Source organism: Falco rusticolus, chromosome 3, assembly GCF_015220075.1.
Source record: "Falco rusticolus isolate bFalRus1 chromosome 3, bFalRus1.pri, whole genome shotgun sequence".
Classification (NCBI taxonomy): Eukaryota; Metazoa; Chordata; class Aves; order Falconiformes; family Falconidae; genus Falco; species Falco rusticolus.
In genome coordinates this window covers 83688215-83709271 of record NC_051189.1, presented here as the reverse complement: position 1 = coordinate 83709271, position 21057 = coordinate 83688215, and the positions used below count along the sequence as shown (strand labels likewise).

The 21057-nt window shown below is 41.8% G+C and overlaps 1 protein-coding gene across 7 annotated transcripts in view; it reads left to right on the top strand.

Moving 5' to 3' along the window:
• Nucleotides 1-1334: 1334 nt before the first annotated feature.
• CTNND2 (catenin delta 2) overlaps nt 1335-21057 on the top strand; it is a 679250-nt gene continuing 659527 nt past the window's right edge. For 5 of the 7 annotated variants that reach the window (XM_037380649.1, XM_037380646.1, XM_037380644.1 and 2 more), the window contains exon 1: nt 1335-1799. In XM_037380649.1, coding sequence (XP_037236546.1) covers nt 1763-1799 — 37 coding nt within the window. In that variant the 5' untranslated portion in view covers nt 1335-1762. The remainder of the gene's footprint in view (nt 1800-21057) is intronic. The other 2 variants (XM_037380650.1, XM_037380652.1) reach the window with 2 other exon arrangements.

Below are 21057 nucleotides of genomic sequence, written 5' to 3'. Positions count from 1 at the left end.
CAAAACAAAACAAGAAAGACACCACGGGCAGAAGACAAGTGTTCCTGGCGCCGGACACAGCGCGAGCAATGCTATGAAGGGAAGCGGGGTGACCTCCCCAGCCCCCGGCGAGGCGAACCTCCCGCTTCCAGGAGCGTTCGGGGAAGCTGCGAGAACGCCAAGCGACAGGTGGCAGCCGCGAGTCGCTCTGCAGCCCGGCGGCTGGGCCGGCCGCGCCGCTCCCCACGCCGCGCCCTCGGGCGGCAGGTACAGCTGCCCCGCGCTCCCCGCCGCTGGGCGAGCGCCGGCGCCGTGCTCAAAGCCCGCTGCGCGGCGGCGGGGCGGCGAGGCGGAGCGAGGCGGCGGGGCTGCCCGGCGGGATGGCGGCACCGAAGCCCCGCGCCCGTCCCCGCGGGAGCCGCCGGCCGCCACGCGCCCCCGGAGAGGCCGCGGCTTCGCTCCCCGCCGAGCAGGTGCCGGGGCCGGGGGCTCAGGCGGGCAAATAACGGGCTGTAGGCGTTGCCCTGAGGGCTGATCCTGCCTGCTACGGTGGTACCCAGGTCGCTGCGAGCGTGAACTAGCAGTAATCACCCCGGGCAACAGAAAACCCCAACCAAAATAAAACAAACAAACAAAAATTCGGTGTTTTTCCGCAGATACCAGAACTCCGCCAGCAACTTAAAGGGACCGATGGAATGACAACTTTCAGGTGAGTGCTGTAATTGCATTTTACACAAGTTTCCTCCGTAAAGGGTTAAGCGTGCACAGCAGCAAACATGACTTCCACATTCCTTAGCCCCTCCGCTCGCAAGAAGACTTCTGAAAACACGGTACGTTTTCCACCTGGCTTCCCCAAAGGTGGGGAGCGAGAACCAAGGCAGAAACGAGCAGGGGAACAAGCTCTTGCTTCCCTGTTGCTTTTCCCGCTCTGGCTGGCACACCTGAAGTTTCGGTCCCCCAGCCCCAGGCGGCGGGAGCCGCTGTCACCGCCGAGGGGCCGCTCCCCGCTACGCCCCGGGCAGCGCCCCACACCTGCGCCCGCGGCCCGCCGCCCTGCCGCCCCCTTCCCCGGCGAGCCGGGCCCCCCCGGCCGCGGGGAGCTCCGGGCCGCGGGGACACGGGGACGCGCCCCTCTGCGGCGAGGCCGCGGCTCCGCTCGGAGCGAGGACTGGGGGCCCGGCCCGGCCCCGCCCGGCGCAGGCGGCGGCGCCTCAGCGGGAGGGGGGCTGCCCGCCCCCCTTCCCCCAGCGCCGGCTGCTCGGCCGCGGCGGGCGGGCTCCTGCTGGGGAGGGGACGGGGAGGGAGGGGCGGAGGCAGGCGGGGAGGGAGGGAGGGAGGCAGGGCGGGAGGGAGCGCGGCAGCGGCAGATGCTGCGGCGGCGGCGGCGGCTGTGTCTCCTTCGGCCACATCCCGCGGCCGGTGCGCCCGCCAGGCGCGCTGCGCTACGGCGCCGCCGCGCAGCCTGCCCCAGCCGCTGCCGCCGCCGCAGCGGCCCCGCACCTCGCCCGAGCGGCGGGGCGGTGGATGCCGAGCCCGCCTCGCCCCGGCAGCCAGCGGGCAGCTGTCCTGCGGCGGAGCCCCTTCGGCCCGGATCGGCGCGCTCGCACGGACACGGGGACACACGGGCGCACACGCACGCCCGGGGGGGGGGCAAGCCGAAGATGCTGCAGCTGGGCAAGGTCAGGACCTTGCGGTGAAGCCCGGGGCCGTCGGTCGCCCCCCCCCTCCCCTCTCTGTACATCCTTGCCTAGTGGACTGAGGATTTGCTGTTGGGTTTTGGTACATGTTTGGGAGAAAGCAGCCTGAATCGGCGCCGATCGGTGAGTACGACAGGCACCGTAATGGTGCCAGGTTCCCCCCCCCCCCCCCCCCCCCGCCCCCTCCTTCCTGCTTGCGTGATATTTCTTCTTGGTGCGGGCTCCTGCGCTGCTCCCCTCGGTGAGGCAGCGGGGCTGGGCTGGGCTGCTGGGAGCTGCGGTTGTGCCTTCGGCGGAGCGAGGTAGCGGAGCGCGTTATTTTCCCTTGTTTCTTCCTCGCGCGCCCCCGCCCCCCCCGCGTCTCTTTCCTCTTTTCTTTCTACGTTAGTCGTTGCTTATGTAGGGCATCCGCGGCACCGTGTCTCCCGCCGCCCTGCACGGGTGTACTCGTTACAGCAGTGAAGTCATGGGCCGGGTAGGAGGAGGAGGCGGTGGAGGAAGAAGAGGGAGCGCGGGGGCCCGCGGGCGGGGGCAGCGCCCGGCCCTGCGCGCAGTCCGCGGGAGGTGCCGGTGCGGTGACCCGGGCCCTGGGGCGGTTCCGAGCGGCGGCTGCTGCGGCGTGTGTGTGTGCATGTGTGTGCGTGTGTATGTGTGCGCGGCCGGGGGGTGTCTTCCTTTGAAGCCGCCGTCTGCGAAATCCTGCGCTCGAGGAGCGGGCGGAGGGGGGTGGGGAGGGGAGCCGCGCTGTGCACTGTGATGTTTCGTTGATCTATATTTAATGGCTGAAAGGAAAGATGCTTTTCCTTCCTTTACCCTTACCTTACTCTTATTCTGGTGTGTAATGTGCTTGCATCGATCGGTCAAAGCATAGCTTCAGCTGAATCAAGTCGCCACAGAGGAGGTGCAGCAGCGCCGGCGGTACATGTAATACACAGATTCATCTGGCAGGGGATCGTGGGGAAAAATATAAAAACCCTGAAGAGAGATCATTTTAGAAACCATGTTAAATTTCCCCTGGAGGGATTGGAGGTATGAATACGTGAAAAACTGGAATACAGCATCTTCTACACAGACATTTTCTTTCTCATACTTTAAGTGGCAGGGTGTGCTTTGTTCGGATTCAAGGTGTCATAATTAACCCTATGCATTATATAAAAATATCCAAAACTTGCAGAAAATATTTAGAAACGAGTAGGCCTCTGCATTAAACACCTAGCTGTTAACTTTATTGGCTGCGGTAACTGGTATTTGTGCCCCTTAAAACATGTATGCCTTTTTGTTGGCAAAAACAAGATAAAGTGGAAAACTTCCTGTTAGAGGTTCATTTTCACACTCTGTATCGGTAGTCTGTATGTAAAGTGAAAACAGTGAGTTGGCCTGAGCAGTGGTTCGTAGCAAACCTCTCCATATGGTACGTCAAGGCTTAGGTACCTTGAGATGGCGAGAGGACTACCCGGAATTATGGGGAGTTTATGTAAGTCTGTTGTGGGCTTCTGCAAAATCAGGAGAGGGGAAAGTATCCTTCTCATCCTGTGTTTAAGGATGTATTCATCCTGCCCTTAAAAAATGAATTATCTAACTCATGTAGGGTGGGTTGGTATTTTTCAGACAGCCCAGTTAGTTGGTGGGTGTATAAATGACATGGCGTGAGGGGGTTGTATAGGTGCAGGTCTCCAGAACAAGCTGCTGCATGCCCTGCTTTTGTGGGCCTTGGAGGTGCAAGCGGCTTTAGGGGTTTTGTGAGCCTATTTACCTTTACACAGGTTATCTGGAGACGTGCCCCCACTCAAAACCCAGACCACCTAGGAAGGCTGTGATATATAAGCAAAACTCAGGCATTCTGCAATGATCAAATACCCTTGTAAGACTAATTGTGAGCCAAGTTGGTGAAGCTGTCTCTTGTCAGCCTGTGAATGACTTGACCCTTTGGGAGCCTTGACTATCAGTCTGCATCCAGCAGAACTGCAGGGAACTTGCGGTAGATCATCCTCATTAGTAAGAAGTTGATTAATGGCTCGGGATTGTGTTGAATGTGATTATGTTGAATGTTGTAGTACCGAAACAGGAGATCACATCTTGATCACGTTGTTAAGAGATGGTTTTTGCAGTCTGTTACATAAGAGAGGCTTGGGGGGGGAATAAAAGGAGTAGCGGGCTGTGCTGCGTGTATGTACTGATTGAAATGCCCCTCAAAGCTGCTGGTAGGAAGCAAAGTATTTATTTGTGAATTCCAGTTGCATGACTTTTTGTGGATTGCAAGAAAGATGCTTTTGGGAGGGAACTCCAGCTACGGTGCTCAAGTTCTGTTTGCTAGGTACCTTAAAGGATGTTAAAAATAATAAATAGCTCATTAGTGACGCAAGCTTGTGACTTGTGCCGTGATTTTTTCCCCCGAGTAATGCTACTAGATGAATTTCATTCTCATATAATGAACTCCGACAGACAGCTGCACAACATAGAAATAGTAGCAACTAAAAAAAAAAAAAAGGTGTTTGCATAATTCGGATTAGTATAATTTACCTTTGCTGATGGATTGTATCAGTTTAATGGCTGTGGTTCGGTGTTACGTATTTGTTTCTCAAGACATGTAAAATCAACTTACACTACAAAGAAAGTGCTGGAGCAGCTTATTTTAAGGTTTTAAGAAATACCTTTTTAGGTAGGGCTCTAGGTTGGCACGCAGATGGAGCAGATAACAGAATCAGCAGAACTCATGAGTGTTAAATTTTGCACTAAACTTCAGATACATTTTCTATTTCATGGTTCAGTGTGATACGATTTTTAGAGCCTATCGCTTGTGGAAATTCCAGTATGTCTTTTTTAGGATTTCAAACATATATTTCAACAATTCCTAGAAGCAACTGTTTCCAGGAGTATCAGCAAGATAAGGAAAATACATTATTACAGTACTCTTCACTTAAATAAGGATCTGTGGTTTTGATGCTTATTGATTGCGCTTGTAAGTCATGAAGAGTTTGATATTTCAAGTTACAGCTGAGGTCTGACAAAAATGAAATTGATTGGTTCTCCCCTTTGAAGGTCTCAGTAAGGTCTTACTGCAGGATGAGTTTTGGATGCTTATTTAACTGCACAATATTAAATTTAGTAGTCTAATTATTAATAACGTACAAGTAAACAAACTTTAATGGAGGCAACATTTTTAAATATGATGTGTTTATTTTTTAAATGGATTCAACTGGGACTTAAACGCATTTGCTTTTAAATCAGAGATTGATAGTTTATTCTTGACAGAAGCCATTACACCTGCAAAAACATTATTTGTGTGGGGTTTTTTTTTGGTTTGTTTTTTTTTTTGTTTGGTTTGTTTTTTAGATGGGGGCATGATAGTAGAAGTTATTTCTCTTATGTCAGTAGGAAGTCTCCATTCAGGAGAGCGATGCAATCCTCTGCTCATGCAATGCAGAACCACCCAACGGTTTGACTAGTGGCTCTTCCTATCTGGGCTCACTTGGAAATAGGTCTGAAAGTGCATGACACAGTGAAAAAATTTCTTCTATCCCTTTGGGATGTGTTGACTTGGTGTCATGAGTAGGTTGTAAAATCAGATCTCTTGGCCAGATTCTCTGGCATGTATCTCACCTGTCCAGTATGCTAGGCAAAATTTAAGTTCAACAAAATTAAAAAGGAAAGATGGTATCTTTGTATGTAAGCTGATAGCCGTGTTAATATTTTTTGGGGGTTTTTTTTTTCTTGTGTTAGTAGCCAGTTTAGTGTAAAATTAAGGAATGGAAAAACATCTTGTTATCTATGAGAGCAAGTATTTAATATTTGTTTAAATGGCCCTTGGCATGCTAACTTCTGGTGCATCCTACTGGCTCTCAATCTTTACAAAATTCAGTTGTAGTAATAAGCAGTAACTTCAGGAGACATAAAGCACGGGAAAAGTATGCATTATCTTGTCCTTTTAGCCACTGCCTATTACATTGAAGTTCTGGGAAAAAACAGGCTTCTAATGAAACTTTAAAACTTTGTACTTCTCAGACCTACCAGAAAGTTTGTAACTTTTTTTTAATGCGTATATAAAATAACCATGTTTGATTTTACAATTTATTGTGGTTTATTGCATTAGCCCAAATAGTTCTGCTGTATAACAAACCATTATTTTTCACTTGTTGTCATATGTTTTGAGAAGCCACAAATATGCAGTCTAAGTAGTAACATCCAAAATCAAGAACATCTGAGAGTGAATGGGGCTTCTCATAAAAGGTTCTCTAGAAGATTTTGCGTTTTCCCCATTTCTTCTACCTTTTCTTCAATCCCTCCGCTCCATTTTTTTTCCTTGCCAAGTTTGTAATTGATTTCTTAATCTCCCCAAAATATTCACACTACAGCAATTTCCTTTTGGTCAGGAAAACTACTCTTGGAAACTGACAGTAACACTTCCATACTTCCATTTGTCTGTTTAGTGTAACATAAACTTACTCTTTTTTTTTTTTTTTTTCACTGATAGGTGCATTCTTTTGCCCTAACACAGTCAATTATTGTTCAACTAAGTAACACAAAAATACTACTTAAGGCTGAATTTTTGAAGGGAGCCAAACGAAATTAGGCAGGTAGTGTAAATAGGGATTCTGATGGGGTTCTTAATAGTTTTAAACCCACTGGATGAGACTTTAGTCTTAATATATTCATTTATATGAGATTATTTTAAATTACTAAGATGTTTGGGGAAATAATTAGAAATAAGTTTCAGTGTGGTGATAGAAAATTGCTGTGCCTCTTAGGACCACTGGGATTACTGAAACCTGTCATGTGCATGCTGTAAAGGTATATCCCTTCCGTGACAACCAGCAAGCAGTTTGGAAGGGTGACTGGCAGGAGTCTCAGGGGTGACTCAAGACTCCAGACAATGAATTTCAAAGAATTTATTGTATTTTAATTCCTGCTTCCCAAGAGAGTACTACAAGTTTTGAAGCTGGATATCCAAAAAGCAAGGAAATATGCACTGGATGTTGAAAACAGCACATGAACCCTATGGTTCTTGTTCATAGTTTTCCACCAAAATACTGAAACTCAGGAGTGTGTATTTCTGGTAGGCTAGCTGATTTACAGGTGCTCTGTGTGTTTGCTTGTTTTTAAAAATATTTACATTATTTTAGATTTATCTGAGGGAAGAGTCTTAACTTCTCTGAAGATGACATACACTATTACATGGGTCATATCAAGTCCTGACATTATGGTGTTTTCTCCTAATGTTGTACTTGGCTGGGTCTTAATCGTGTTTCTTTGAAAGCAGGCTGTTGTTGTCCCAGTCAAATTTGCTTGTTTAAAAATAATCTTTCTTCTTGCCAAGATGTTGACTGTTGCTTTACCTGTCTGGCATATGGGAAGGCAAAAAGCCTTTTCACACTCATTTTTGGCATGAAAAGTGGCATGGCATGGGATATGGAGTGCTCATACTCAGTGAAAAGCAGAGTGAGAAGGCAGAAAGCTAGGTCAGAGAATATTTATCTAAGGAAACAACAGCTTAAGGATTTTCAGCAGTGGAAATGGCTCAGGGTTAGACATGGAAAGCCTGCCAGGGCAAACCTTGTTGTCTTGTTCTTTAAATAAGCAGATACCTGAAGGCATTTTTAACGCCCCCTCTTTCTCACTTATATTTCTTGAGTAACTACTCAGCTTCAGGACAGCTTTTGAACACACCTAGTGGCATCATCTCATTGCTGAATGGTGTGATGCTTCTGAAAGTGGTGTTCTGTGCGATCTAGAAGCTTAGGTCTCACAGGCAGTGGGAGCTGGGCTCCTGAGGGGTGTAGATTATCCACACAGTATTTAGCATCATCTTGTGAATTCTTACAAATCAAAATCGAGGTCAGTCTATGAGTATGTTGTCAATTTTTTGCAAAATTATTAGTCATATTTGACACTATGAATATTTCTGATGATGTTCCTGTATCCTTGATCATCATATAAGATGGTAACCTGAACCTTCAGTTCAGTGCCTAACCTTATCTGACCTAGTGTGCTTGGAAATGTAGTGCATAGAACAGAAAAGCTTTGGATATTTTTTAAAAGTTTGTGCTTTAATGAAGGAGGTTGACAGTAATTGATGAATTGCATATTTCATGCTATTTTTATTGCAGATGGTTTTGAAGCTTGAGTTACAAGAATAATGTGATTTTTATATGCGGGTTTCCACTCTGGTGCTAGCGTATGTTATTGGGTGGTAGAGGAGAAAACTTGCAAGTATGATAGTACATCTCTTCTTTGTAAATGTCAATAATACAGAAGGCCTAATGCATTCTCAAAATTATCAGTACAGTTAAAACAGCAGAAGACCGTTGGCTTCTGCTTTCTTGATTTCTGTCATTGAGCCACATTAATGGCATTAATGCCCAACAGAAGGATTTTGAGTAATAGGGTTGGAAGTCCTGCTTGGGGATTCCCAGATGCCTTTCAGCTGTGTCTATGTGGTTTTCAGAAGGTGAAGTTCATTCTGGGAAAAATAATGTTCATCATCTGGCATAGACCTCAGTAAGGATTAACTACTGCACATGCTTTTATTTTACTGAAGACATGCAGCATCTAATAGTTGAATGCACATGAGGTATGCAGCATCATGTCCTCTTTTTCTCCTGTGTAAATATGGCCCCTTAAATATTTTTTAGGTTCACAAGTATGTATTTTTCGTTGAAAGTGTTTCTGACAAGCTTATTGCACTTACTTTCCTTCCACTTCTGACTTCTATTGTCTTTACCAAGAACAAATAAATTTTTATTGCGCAAAGCCTCAAGGGTCTTGAGCGAGTCTGACTTTAATCTCTCTGAAGAAGGATGGACAGGTTGAGCTTAATTAATGTCTAATCAAAGAGTGAATTTAGAATTGCAAGTTTTAAGAACTGGCATTAGAAACAGATTGATGATACAAATTTTCATATAAATAAAATTTTTCATATAAATGGGAGCATTGAACTGAAGCCATAGTGTATCTGGGAAGCCTAATGCACTATTCTGTTAAACACTTTTTTAATACTTTCAGGTAAATAGGTCTTTTTAATATGTGTCATTACATGGTTTTTTTCAATAACAACAATTCCAAAGCACACATTTCTGGTCAAATTAGGGAAGTTTGTTAGCCTCTGAGTGTTTCCACTGGGATCCCACATGCTTAATTCTCAATGCTGACTGTCATAATGAGCACTCCAAGGATGGATAATACTCCTCATTTCAGAAAGGAACAAACATTTCCTTATATTCTGTGCCATCTTATGTAGTGTAGGTCTGTGCAGCATTTATTTTATGTGGATGGAATGCAAAGGTATGGTGTAAAACTTTACATCTCTTTGCCTTTTTGAGGTTGAGTTTTGATCAATTGTCTTAAATGTTCCCTCTCTGCAAATACCTTTAATTAAAAAGCAGCCAAGATTAATCAGCTTTGTAATTCTTAATTTTGGTATCTAAGTCTGGGAGGTACATGCATGTATAGGTCTTGCTGGTTTTTTTTGTTGTTGTTGTTCCCGGTCTGTTTGAAGAGATGTGAATTTTTGGTAGCAAGTAATAAATATTTTCTCTATTTCATGTGTATTAGTATAAAAAGACTCAAACTGAGCAGAGAAGGCATCTGCTTTTGAGTGGTAAAAACAAAACTCTAGAGTTTGATCATGTTTTATGCCTTCAGTTTAGCTTGGAATAGGTAAAACTTTGAACAGTTAGATTAAGTAAAGCAATTTAGTTTGATTTTCAAAATATTTTTTTATTATTATTATTTTTAGCAAGTGCAACATGAGGATTTGAGGAACATGCGATAATAATACCAGCTGAGTGTCACATAAACTTGACCTACTTTTAGGACTTTGGGACATCTTGCATTTTTGAGATGTGGCATCTCTGTCTGACCTCTTGAACGTGCTGGTGCCATTTCACTGGGAAGCCTGCTGGGCAAGGTCAATTCAAAGAACTTGATTTTTCTGTTTGTATGTGAAATCCCTATATATATGTTTACTCAAACAAGAACTGGCTGGCAAGGGGGGAGTGGGGGTTTCCTCTACAGCATTGCTCTGCCCACTGGAGTCCTCAGGCTGACATTGCTGATGGATCGCTCTGTCTGAGACTCTCTCAGCATGGTCTCCCCTCGAAAAATATCCAGCAAGGAGCTACTTGGCTTTTGATCAGTGGTGATGACAATATTTCAGGTCCCCGAATGACAGATTGCTGGTGATCTGTTGACAGAACAGACTTGGAGCAACGATGTTTGTCAAGGAGCCAAAGACCCTGCAATATAAATTGCTTTTGCTTTTTGGTTGGTTTCTGGGTTTGTTTTGTTATTGTTGTTGTTGTTTTTTTACTGTGTATCTAGTGTTCAAAGCAGAGAAAGAGATCTGTGAAACTGTTGATACCAAACCACAGAAAGGATGGGGGAGGAAGGTGGAGACAGGCTGGAAGGCACAATTGCTGTATTGTCTGTGAATAGGAAAGATGCTACTTCAGTCATTTAACGTAGGTAGTTGAGCCAGTATAATGATGAAGTAAAATACTTTTAGAAATACATTTTCAGGAGTGTTTTATTTACAAATGTGTATCTGTTGTAACAGAACATCTTGCAAAGATACAATAAGCAAAACACAGTTTGAACCTGTTGAAGAAATGCATGTGTGAATATATTCAACTCGTATGCTGTAAGCAGTATGGAATTAGTTGCACCTGTGTCAAATGTTAAAATTCCTCTCTTGCATGTGTGTTACCTAACTTGTATATTAATCTCAAAAGCAATGTAATTTCGTATTTTCCCCCAGGCAAAACCCAATTATACTCTTCTTGAATTTGTTAACAGAAATCCAGGTGATTCAACAGGAGACCTGTGCTTTATGTGATATACCTTAGTACATCTAAACCCCATAAAAAATAATAAAAGAATTTTTTCTCTCAATTTAACCTTCTTTTACTTGACTCTTCAAAAATTCTGCGGTCTAATGATTGTCATAATACAGCTGTGGGTTTTTTTGGTTGTTCTTTATTGTTGTTTGGGTTTGTTTTTTTTTCTTTTAAAGAAAACTACAGGTATTACAGTGTTATTGTAAGGCAGGTAGGATTAATCATCTCAGTAGTAGTTTATGATTTTTATACTTTAAGTCTCTAAGTTTTGCCATACTACATTAAATAATTATTTTCCAGATTTGATCAATATATGAGTTCCTGGTGGGGGAAAAAATGATGGAGTAGAAGGAAAGAGAAGGAAAAAATCAGAATGCTAGTTTTCTTAGCTCACTGATCTTAGAGACACATCCTTCCTGACCTGTACAACAGTATAGTTCAGCAAGTATAGCATTTGTTTACCTGATACTGTGGTATACTTGTCAATAAATGGTACTGCTCTGTAGACAGTCATGTTGACCGCTAAACCAAGTAATTAAGCTTATGGAAATATGTGTTCTTGAGAGTGAAGCAATTATTTCTCCCCCTTCCGCTAGTTTTAAATTCACTTATAAGTATTGGCCATGCCTGCAGTAAAATACCAGGACTGTAATAAAGAAGTAAGGACCCCTGATTTTTGAAGGGCTTAATATTCTCATCATAACATTTAAGTATGCATGTTTTTCAAATACTTTTTCTAGTAAGTCTTTATTTAAATATGGTCTTTTGGTTCTACTTTGGATTTAATAACTAGGTAGTATTGGCAGGTGGCCAGAAATGAAGGGTTTTTTTGTCATGTGGTTTTATTTAGGAGTGTCTAATTTGTAGCTATGCAATATAGTCATATTTTTGCTTAACAAAAGAGAACAAGTGGTTGGTATGAAAAAGCTGAGTTGGCCGGGAGGAATGGGGCAAGTGGAAAAGTGAAGCAGTCCTTAAGGTTGAAATCAGAGGAAGAATGGGAAGGGAAAGTGATTGCTGTTGAGGTTACAGAGTTAAAAGTATTTCTGTTTTACTTGTTGATCCATTTTCTGAAATTAATTAGTCCTACACAGTGGACTATAAGGTTCCAGGTGAATCCTTACTATATATAGTGTCTTGAGCTGTTTGTGTCCGGAGAAGTAGGTGCCAGATTTCCTCCCCTGTGCACACTCAAGGTGATACTAATTTGTGCTTTTTTGATTCCACTCTTCGCTCATGCTTACTTACCTGTCTAGCAAAACCATGGGCTGGTAGATGTGTTGTACACATGAGGATGCTGTCACCCTATAAAGAAACTATTTTGGTGTTAACACTGAAAATAGGGTTAATGAGTTTGACATTTTAATGATGTGACCTAGTCTTCAGGTCTGAAAGAAGCTATTGGACTTTACGTTCAACTGTTTCTGTTCATCTGAGTGTAGAAGTGCAGGCGTTGAATACTAGGAACACAATTAGAAATACCCATTCTTCTGTAAGTTTGTAGAATGCACATATTAGTATGTAGTATATTGTTACTTGAGTAAGAGTTGTAAAATGACAAAGGGATAATTTGAACTCTGGAATTTTCCCCCCTTCTTGCTAGGAGGTATGGTAGCCACCTGAAACTCAATGTAGATGAAGTTCTTTTTTCCAGAGCAAAAATACCTGTTTTCTTACAGTGAAACAAGAAGACTGCAGTACTTTGAGGAGAGTTACGGTACAACTGCTAAAGCAGATGGTATAGGAGAGAGGGACATGCTTCAGGGTCTGTATTAAGTTGGGGAAACATATTTAAAGGTAGAAATGTCTACATGGAAGTGTGGTATGGGCTTTCACTGGCTGCTCCAATTCAAAAGGGAAATCAAACTCAGCAATAAGTGGTAGCTACAGCACCTCAGCTTGCCTGTGTAATTCATCAGGAACCTTGCCTATTGGAATGGTGTGAGTTGAGATGTATGTTTGGTTTTGGATCAGCTAAAGGAGGCAACATAACTGCGATAAATCCTCTACTCCCTCAACGGAGTTTGAGGATAGCTAAAATAATTCTAGTTTTGTATTCCATTCCCTTCAATGTGGAACTTATAGTAGTTTATGTGAAAGGGTTAGAGACTTGTGATTTATTTCACAATACCAGGTTTTAGATATAAAGTGTATTTCTGAAGCACAGCTATACATCTGCATTTCACAGGAGCAGTTGAAGAAAGGAAGGCTAGCACAAAGCTTTTTCTTTTTTGCACATGAATCATTTCAGAACTGTTTCAAAAAGGTGACTTACCTTGCTGAATGAATTTATAGAACATTGTGTAATGTTTCTGATGTTTTAATCTTCACCTTTTTCATGTATGTGTAGAAGAGAAGAATAGAAAGAGACTTGCAATTTAAGGTCTGAGCATTTATATATCCAAAACTTTTGAAGTTTGAAGATACATGTGGAGTTTTTAATAATTCCTAAATATGACATTCAAATATTAGCCAAAAGGTAAGAGACATAAAAAGCAGTACTGCCTCTCCCTTAATTATTTACTTCTGTTAGTCAGGCTTCCTCTTTTGTAAACTTTTTTGTTCAGTTGTCTTGAAATGGTCATTAATGGCTTAAATAGAATATAATGGAAGTTTCCGTGGCCTCATGATTTCTGTTGCTGCCTTTTTTCTTTTTTTAAAAAAAAAATATTTTAAATATCTGGGATCTCTCCTGCTCTCTGACAGGATGTGAGTTCTGTCATTTGTTGACAAGTGTGCATGCATTATATATTGCATCTCTCTGCAGTTTATGATACTACTTTACGGCTGAAATAGTTTTATGGAGCAAAAACGGGTTGTCAAGGGGCTGTAGCTGCTAGCACTAGATGCGGGCTAGCTTCTGGTGGAAGCCCCAGGAAACTCCTTCAGTTGTCCTGTTTGAAGCTTTTGTTTCAGACTTTCTTATTGTTCTCCTTATATGACACCAAACTTCTCCGTGTTTGAGTGGAAGTGTATTCACTGACTGATACTGAATTTCAGTAGGCTAATTTTGTTACAAAACTGGACCTCAGACATAAGTTAAGACAGGACCTTGAAGCTAGTAGTAAATATCCCAGTATTTCCCACCTTGAAATACGGAGTGAGCTCAACACCTCTGAATTAATCTGTGACCTTTTACAAGCCATAACAAACACAAGAACCACGGTCAGGATTATGCTTCAGCACTCTGCCTGTGTAGTGCCGTATAACCAGCTCCCTCACAGGGTGTGTTTAGAAAATTGTGGGCTGTAGATTCATTAACTGTACCATGTATGAAAGGCCATATGCAAGAGTGCAGATGGAGTAGCAGACTGTAATGTTAATTTATCAATCATCTAAGCAATCAAACTTAATGGTGGCTCTTCACTTTGTACTAAATCAGTGTTTTGACAACTGGACTTAGATCACAACCCTGTTGAACCTGTGCTGTCCAAAACATACTCACAGGTGGTCCTTGTGCTGAAAAGTTCAAAAACCTGGCTAACACAACTGCTGAGGGAAAATATGCCTAGAGAGGTTGAAAACAGGTCAGGTACAAGCATGAAAATAGGATACTAGTTGCTTATGTACCCTGTCTCCTATATGGTGTAGCCCTTTCCATATTGCTTAAGCAAATACTTGTCTCCTGTTATGTTGCTGTCCGTGCACAGGTGGCATAAAACTAACTTTTCTTTGTCTTCATATGACATTCTCCCAAGCAGGTAACAACATGTTTTAGGTTATGCAAGAGGCTTTTTTCCAAAACAGAAAATGTAATTTCTGAGCTTTTGTCCCTTCTTCAAAAAAATGAAAATAAGTAAGAAGGGAGTCATTTGGTTGGGGGGAAGGGTAAACTGTACTAGGTCCCTTCTTCATGAGACATTTAAAGAACGAAACCAGAACTTGCTTTTGCAAGAATAATGAAGCTATACAAAGTACCAGTGAGTATTCTGCTGCTAGTCCCTTACTACAGCATTAATACTACTGTATTAACACAGAGTGTATTAGGAATGGTATTAAACTTATTTGTAAGCAAGTCTCTGTTGCTATTGTTTCATCATGTACTAGGAGAGAGAACTGGACAGGCAGTTTGTGTTCAAGCCTTGTTTTTCTTTATTTCATTTTTTAAATATATATAAAATTTCTTTCTAATCCTTTTTTTTTTTTATTTTTGGTTTCAAGTAAGAAGTGAACAGTCTCAGAGCAGGAATATGAGGGACAAATGTTTGTATTTACAATTTACATAGGTTGTCTTCAAATAGGGGTCAAATTGATGTTGAAGTAGTTCAAGATTATTTCAGCAAAATAATTAGCATAGGTAAGCCCTAGAATATTTGGACAATCAGCAATTTTATCTCACTTTCACAAAACATTGAATACTACTCTAATTTTTGTTTGTCCTAAAAATATCTCTGAGCTTTTATGATGATTTCTCCAAAGTTACCTTTTCTGACATAATTTTTCTTGACACTCATTTTGTAAAGCAAACGAAACACAAAAGAAACAAAAGGGGAAGGGGCCAAGGTGGCTGAGCACCCTAAGCTTTGTCTCAGTGGATCAGAAGGTAGCCATAGACTTTTCTTTACACTTTTTAAATTAGGTAGAAGTTGCATTTATCACTTCATGTGTTTAAAATGCAGTGAAATATCTGAAGAAATACAATTAATGACTTCAGTGGCAAGAATGTATAATGATGTTTTGAGGCATGTTATGGATTGTATTTATTGTTCTGGGATAATTTACAGTTAGTAATATAATACACAATCAAAATTACATTTAATGCAATATTAATTTGAAAAATAAAATCTGTTAAACTTAAAAAATTCCATGAGACATTAGTTGTAGCTTTTTTAGCTGCTGATATTTCAGTTAAGATAATAAATTATCTTTGCTCAGCAAACTTTTTAATTATTGGAGAAATGAAATTTTCACAACTGTGATCCATTTATATACTTGTAGTCAGCATTGATATCAAATATGTTCTATTGAAATGTACAGTGAATTTTAGAATATCTGCCCTCTAATTATTCAAAATATCACTATCCTAAATGCATGTACGCAAGGCAATTACTCCTTAGGTTTTTGTACATTTCCATTCTAGGAGCTGCTCAAAGCATATCTTTATTTTTCTTATCCATTGTTCCTCTAGGTTGTCAGATTACAATCAGCAAGTCTTGTGGAGTTAACAAACCATTTCCACCTCAAAAGAGTAAATACAAGGTGAATGACAATGGTATTTCCTACAGATACAATCTGAAGGGAAAATTCCGTTTAAAAGCCATAGTTTCTAGGAGATAAGTTTGTTTACTGGTATGTGTGGATATGGCAGAGTACATTATCTCCTGTATCCATGGTAGAGATATTTTTTTTTGTGCTCAGAGGATGGTTAGACTTTGAATAGTTTTTTTTATTTTATTGTTTTTCTTCTTCCAGCAGTGTTGCACAGTTGAGCACCCTTCCCTGACATCACAGCCAGTCTCCTGCTCTCATGAGCTTTGCTCTAAGAGGCTTCATCACCTGTAATCTTAGCCACTAGCTGCTTGTTTTGGACATGGCTCTTTGCTGAGTCAGGGTACAGGCTGCTCTGAGTGAGGGAGAACCAGAGCTCACTCTCTGGCCACGGTAACGGGAAATTCTGTGGATCTCATCACGGGTCTGTGACAACCAGGCTGTCTCTGGATGGTTCCAGTAGGGCTTTTCCTTCTCTTCCTGTGTGGACTCTGTTACAGATGCAAGAATGTATCTGATCAAATGCTAACGATCTGCGGGCTGCGGCTTCAGCATTACCTGGTAGGCAGTGGTATGTTCCCTCACTGGAGAGCGGAGGAGTTTGTACTGATCCACTTCACCATGGCATCTGCCCGTCAGCTGCATTAAAAATTGTACTGTTGTACTAGTTGTAGGAGATTTAAAGTCTCTAATAATTATCTTTGGAAGGTCATGGCAGTCCGGGGAGGTTCCTGAGGACTGCTGGAAAGCAAATGTCATTCCTGCCTTCAAGAAGGAACTACAGGCCACACCCTGGGAAGGTGGGTGGAGCAAGTTCTCCTGGAAATAATTTCCAAACATATGAAGGAGAGGAAGGTGATTGGGAGTAGTCGGTATTGATTTATGAAGGCTAAGACAGACTTTACCAGCCCGATAGCCTTCTACAATGAGTGACTATGGTGGATGAAGGGAGAGCAGTGAGTGTCATTATGACCTGTTGGGAGAATTTTGGTAGTCTCCCATAACATACTCGTAGACAAGCTCTTGAAGTATGGATTGGATAAATGGACAGTGACGTGGGCTGAAATCTGCTGAACTGCTAGGCTCAGAGGCCTGTGGTCAGCAGCATGAAGTCCAGGAGGCCAGGCACTGACAGTGTAGCTCAGGGGTCACTGCTGTGACCTGTAGTGTTTAACATCCTTGTTCATGTTCTGGGTGGTGGGACAGAGCTACACTCAGCAAGTTCGCAGATGATACAAAACTGAGGAATGGCTGGTTTCCCAGAGGATTGTGCTGCTATTCAGACCCATGTTAACAGGTTAACAGGAGAAAAGAGCTGACAGGAACCTTGTGAAGCTGAAAGGCAAAATGCCAAGTCCTGCAGCTGGGTTGGAATAACCTCTTGCGCCGGTACATGCTGGGGCCACCTGGCTGGAAAGCAGCTTTGAAGAGAAGGATCTGGGGTTCCTGGTGGACAAGTTGAGCATGAGCCAGCAGTGTGCTCTCATGGCAGGGAAGACCCAGCGGCTTCCTGGACTGCATTAAGGAAAACGTCACCATGAGGTGGAGGGAAGCGACTCCTCCCTTCTGTGCAGCACCGATAAGGCCACATCAGGAGAGCTGTGCACAGGTCTGCTGCATTTCTAGAGAATTTGCAGCTGTTCTTTGACTTCTGCTCGGCATCTGCGTTGTTTCAAAGAAGTTCAGGTATTAGTGGGCTATGGTATGTTTTAAGTTTGTTACTTAATATCAAATGAGGAACAGAGGTTTAAACTGGGAAGGGTAGCTGTCTGGGACCAGGGAAGAGTCTTGGGTATGGGCCTGATGTGTTCCCGCTGACAAGCTGGTCTCTCTGCAAATGGCAGTCTGTGTGTGGTCTTCAGATTGAACGTTGGATGTGGTGATCATCCCAAGGATGTCAGTTGCGTTGGTTACTGCGGCTTGTCCAACTTGCAGGAGAAGTTTCTTGGCAGGCAGATGGCAAATGAATGTTCTGATGCTGCCTGAAAACTCAGACATAACAGGACTTAAAGGAGCTCAGAGCTTTTCATGGTTTCTAGTAGGGCCCATATGCCTGCAGTAAGGGTGTCTGTGTAGCACCATTCCGCCTGGCCCGAGACCAACTCTTCTACATTGAAGAACTAGTCTCCTGAAATGAAAAATTCACAGTAGCTAGAGCTGGATCCCTGAGGAGCCATCATCAGGGTATTTCAAGAGTCTCATTACAGTTTCCTCCAAAGCAGATGCTGTAGGATTTTGCTAGCGATTGGCCTTCATTTAATTTCACCAGTCACTGACATGGGAGTCTACTTTGAATAAAGTGATGTGTGTGCCTCAAATTACTTGATAGTGGAACTGGAGAAGTATATGCAGTGTGCTCCCTTTTTACAGTTGCTCCTGGGATACCCTGGACACCCTGATCCTTGGGTTTTTTTTTTTTAATTTTTTAATTTACTTTCTCAACAGAGCCCAGGAGAGATGTTTGCAGCAAAATTCTAAGGGTCTCTGAGTTGGAAAGCTGTGGATTAATGGCTTGCAATTTCAAACTATCCTAAAAATAAACATCTCACAGTTGAAATTTACATTTCTGTGTTATCACTGATAATGGGAAATGCCTCTTTAATATTCAGATTGTATAACGTTTTTTTTATTTTTTTCTTCTTTCATAATGAAGCATCTAAAATGAGCTATTCTTTTCTACTTTGTTTTGAGGAAGTGGTGTAAATCTGCACGACTGCTTGAAACACTATATTCTCAGACTTACAGGGTGACGGTGGAAAATTAATGATTAATGTTTGAGCACATTTGTCTTGGATCTGGAAAGCAAGACCTACTGAGATCTGAACAGGTAGTTCCACATCTCGTAATATAGGAAGTTGCATCTGACACGGATTCGATCAAAAAGTCAGAAAGGTAGTTTTGTAATAGAAAGTTCTTTTCCCTTCCTATTTTATGTGGACAGGGTTTGGTGGGAAGTAGCTGGGCAAATGATGGAAAATTCAATAATTAATACTGCTTTTATTCAGAGAACATGAATAAAATTTAAATCCCACTTCATAAAGAAAATAATATGTGTGACACTAAAAGTTTGGAATATTGTTTTACAATGTGTTGCATAGATAGTTGATCTAATATTTTGCTAGCTGTCTTCAGGTTAAGTTTAATATCTCATAAACTAAGTGACATATTAAATTTTATAAAGCTCCAAAGTTATGTGGTGGAAACTAGATTCCCTGTCTTTTGACAGAGGAGTATTAATTGTTATGTGTTCTTCCAGTTTTTGTTCCCACAGATCCTGAAGTCCTAGACTAATTGAATGAGGTGAACAGTCTGATCACACAGAATGAACCAGAACTGATCCTCTAATGTATTATTTTTGCATTCTTGCATAAGCCTTTTTGTACCAGTCTGCACTGGTTACGGGCTTGAGTTCTGGGTTGTAAGCTCTCCCAAGTTTTATGATAATTATAATTATCTGTCTTCCGAGTTGTTTCTTTGTGGGAGCAAAACCTCTAGAGGGTGCCAAAACCTGGTTTTGTTTAAAGAAGCTGTTGGGTCCTGTGCTACCAACTTCAGAAGTGCAGGTCAGAGTTCAGCTCCTGAAAGCTCTTAGTGCTTTCAGTAATTTAGATGCCTTAAAATGCTTGCTCCTTTAATTTTGGTTTTGAAGTCTTTCTACTCTGTGATGATGTCTTTTTTTGTAGGGGTTTTTTTTTTTTGATACTAGGCACTGTGTGATTGACAGGACTGGTTTTGGATGTGTTTTGTTTTTTTTTTTAAACATACTTAATCTTTATTCATAATTTGCCCAAACACAAAGAATACATGATGTTTCTAAAGCCACACAGAGCATACACTAAGATAAATAGTTGTTTTCACCAAGGCTTCCTATAACAGCAAGGTCCAGATGTCTACAAATTAAGAGATTTTCACATTCCTTTGTAACTCTTAATCGTGCCCAACTTTGTGCCCTTCACTGTTGCTAGGTTTTCAAAAGCCCCAGCAAGCTTCAGGCGCACACTACGTTTAAAGGAAGAAAAAAACCCCAAAACGAAAACACAACAGAGGGGGAGGGGAAGTGTTCAGTAGTCAAGACAGGTACAGGGTTGAAGCTCCAGGAACAGGTTCTCTAAATAGTCATTCCTAATTGACTTCTTGACATGTAACTGCAGTTTAAGAAAAACTAGACCAGATGTTTTTTAAGAAACACTGCTTAATAGCAGCTAAACATGCAGAACATGACAAAATATTGCCAGCTGGACTATATATTGAGCAACATCACTGCCAATTAGCCACAACTAGTGGTGAACAGGACACTAGAAGAAGCAGTAGGCTAGTAATTGCTCCTGGTGCACCTTGTTAGAGACACAAAATTTGCTTTGTCTATTATCTCTCTCTGTATAGGTGTGCCAAAAATACCTGGATATATTTTAGTTCAGAATATTCCTAGGAATTCTTCTTAATGACAGCCTTGTGCACAACCTTAAAGTGGTTATAGATATTAGTGAAGTATATCTTCAAAAATAAGATGGTATGTCAAAATAAGAGTCATCAACACAGATAACAGTCAGGGACGAAGGTTCTTGAGGGTTTTGTTGGTATTTGGAAGCTTCAGTTATAAGATAAAATTGTTTGGGGAGTTTGTATATGACCTAGGAGCATTTCTTCCACCTCTCAAGGTCTGGTAAATCTTTGTAGTCTGGTCAACATAGTCAAATCCTGTTCGTATTTACTCTCAAAACTCCGTTGACATCAGTGGGACTATTTACATGAGTAAAACCAGTGGGATTTGGCCCAAATTATATAAACTCCTAATGTATTTCATAATTTGTATGTATTAACAGGGCATTTATAGTGGTTTATCATAAAGATCAGTATTTAGTCTACAGAAATTGTACTTATATAATAATAATATAGATTAATTACATGACATATCTAAAGTGGACTTTAAGAACATTGCAAAATAAAGCACCTGAAAAAAACTTCTCTTAAAAAAATATCAGGATATATTCTTAACTGGAGATGACCATTTTGAATAGTGTTGAGGACACATCATGAAAATGGTGGGAGAAGGCTAGTTAAAGAGAAAAGGTTGTCCCTATAAAATATAGGCTTGTTAGAATGAGAAGACTAATGGATGGAACTGATGGAATCAATTGGTTTTGCTAAAAAAATAAGGTAGTTTTATTTATGAAGCTAATCATGAGAGTGCAGAGAAAATCTGATGTCATTTGTACAAAAGAGCAAAACTTGGGGATTAAGAAAAAGGGAGGAGGGATGAATCTATCCCCCCAAATATCATATCGTATGCATTGGACTAAAAGTTAGTTGAATGATCCTCAAAAAAAAAAAAAAAAAACCCA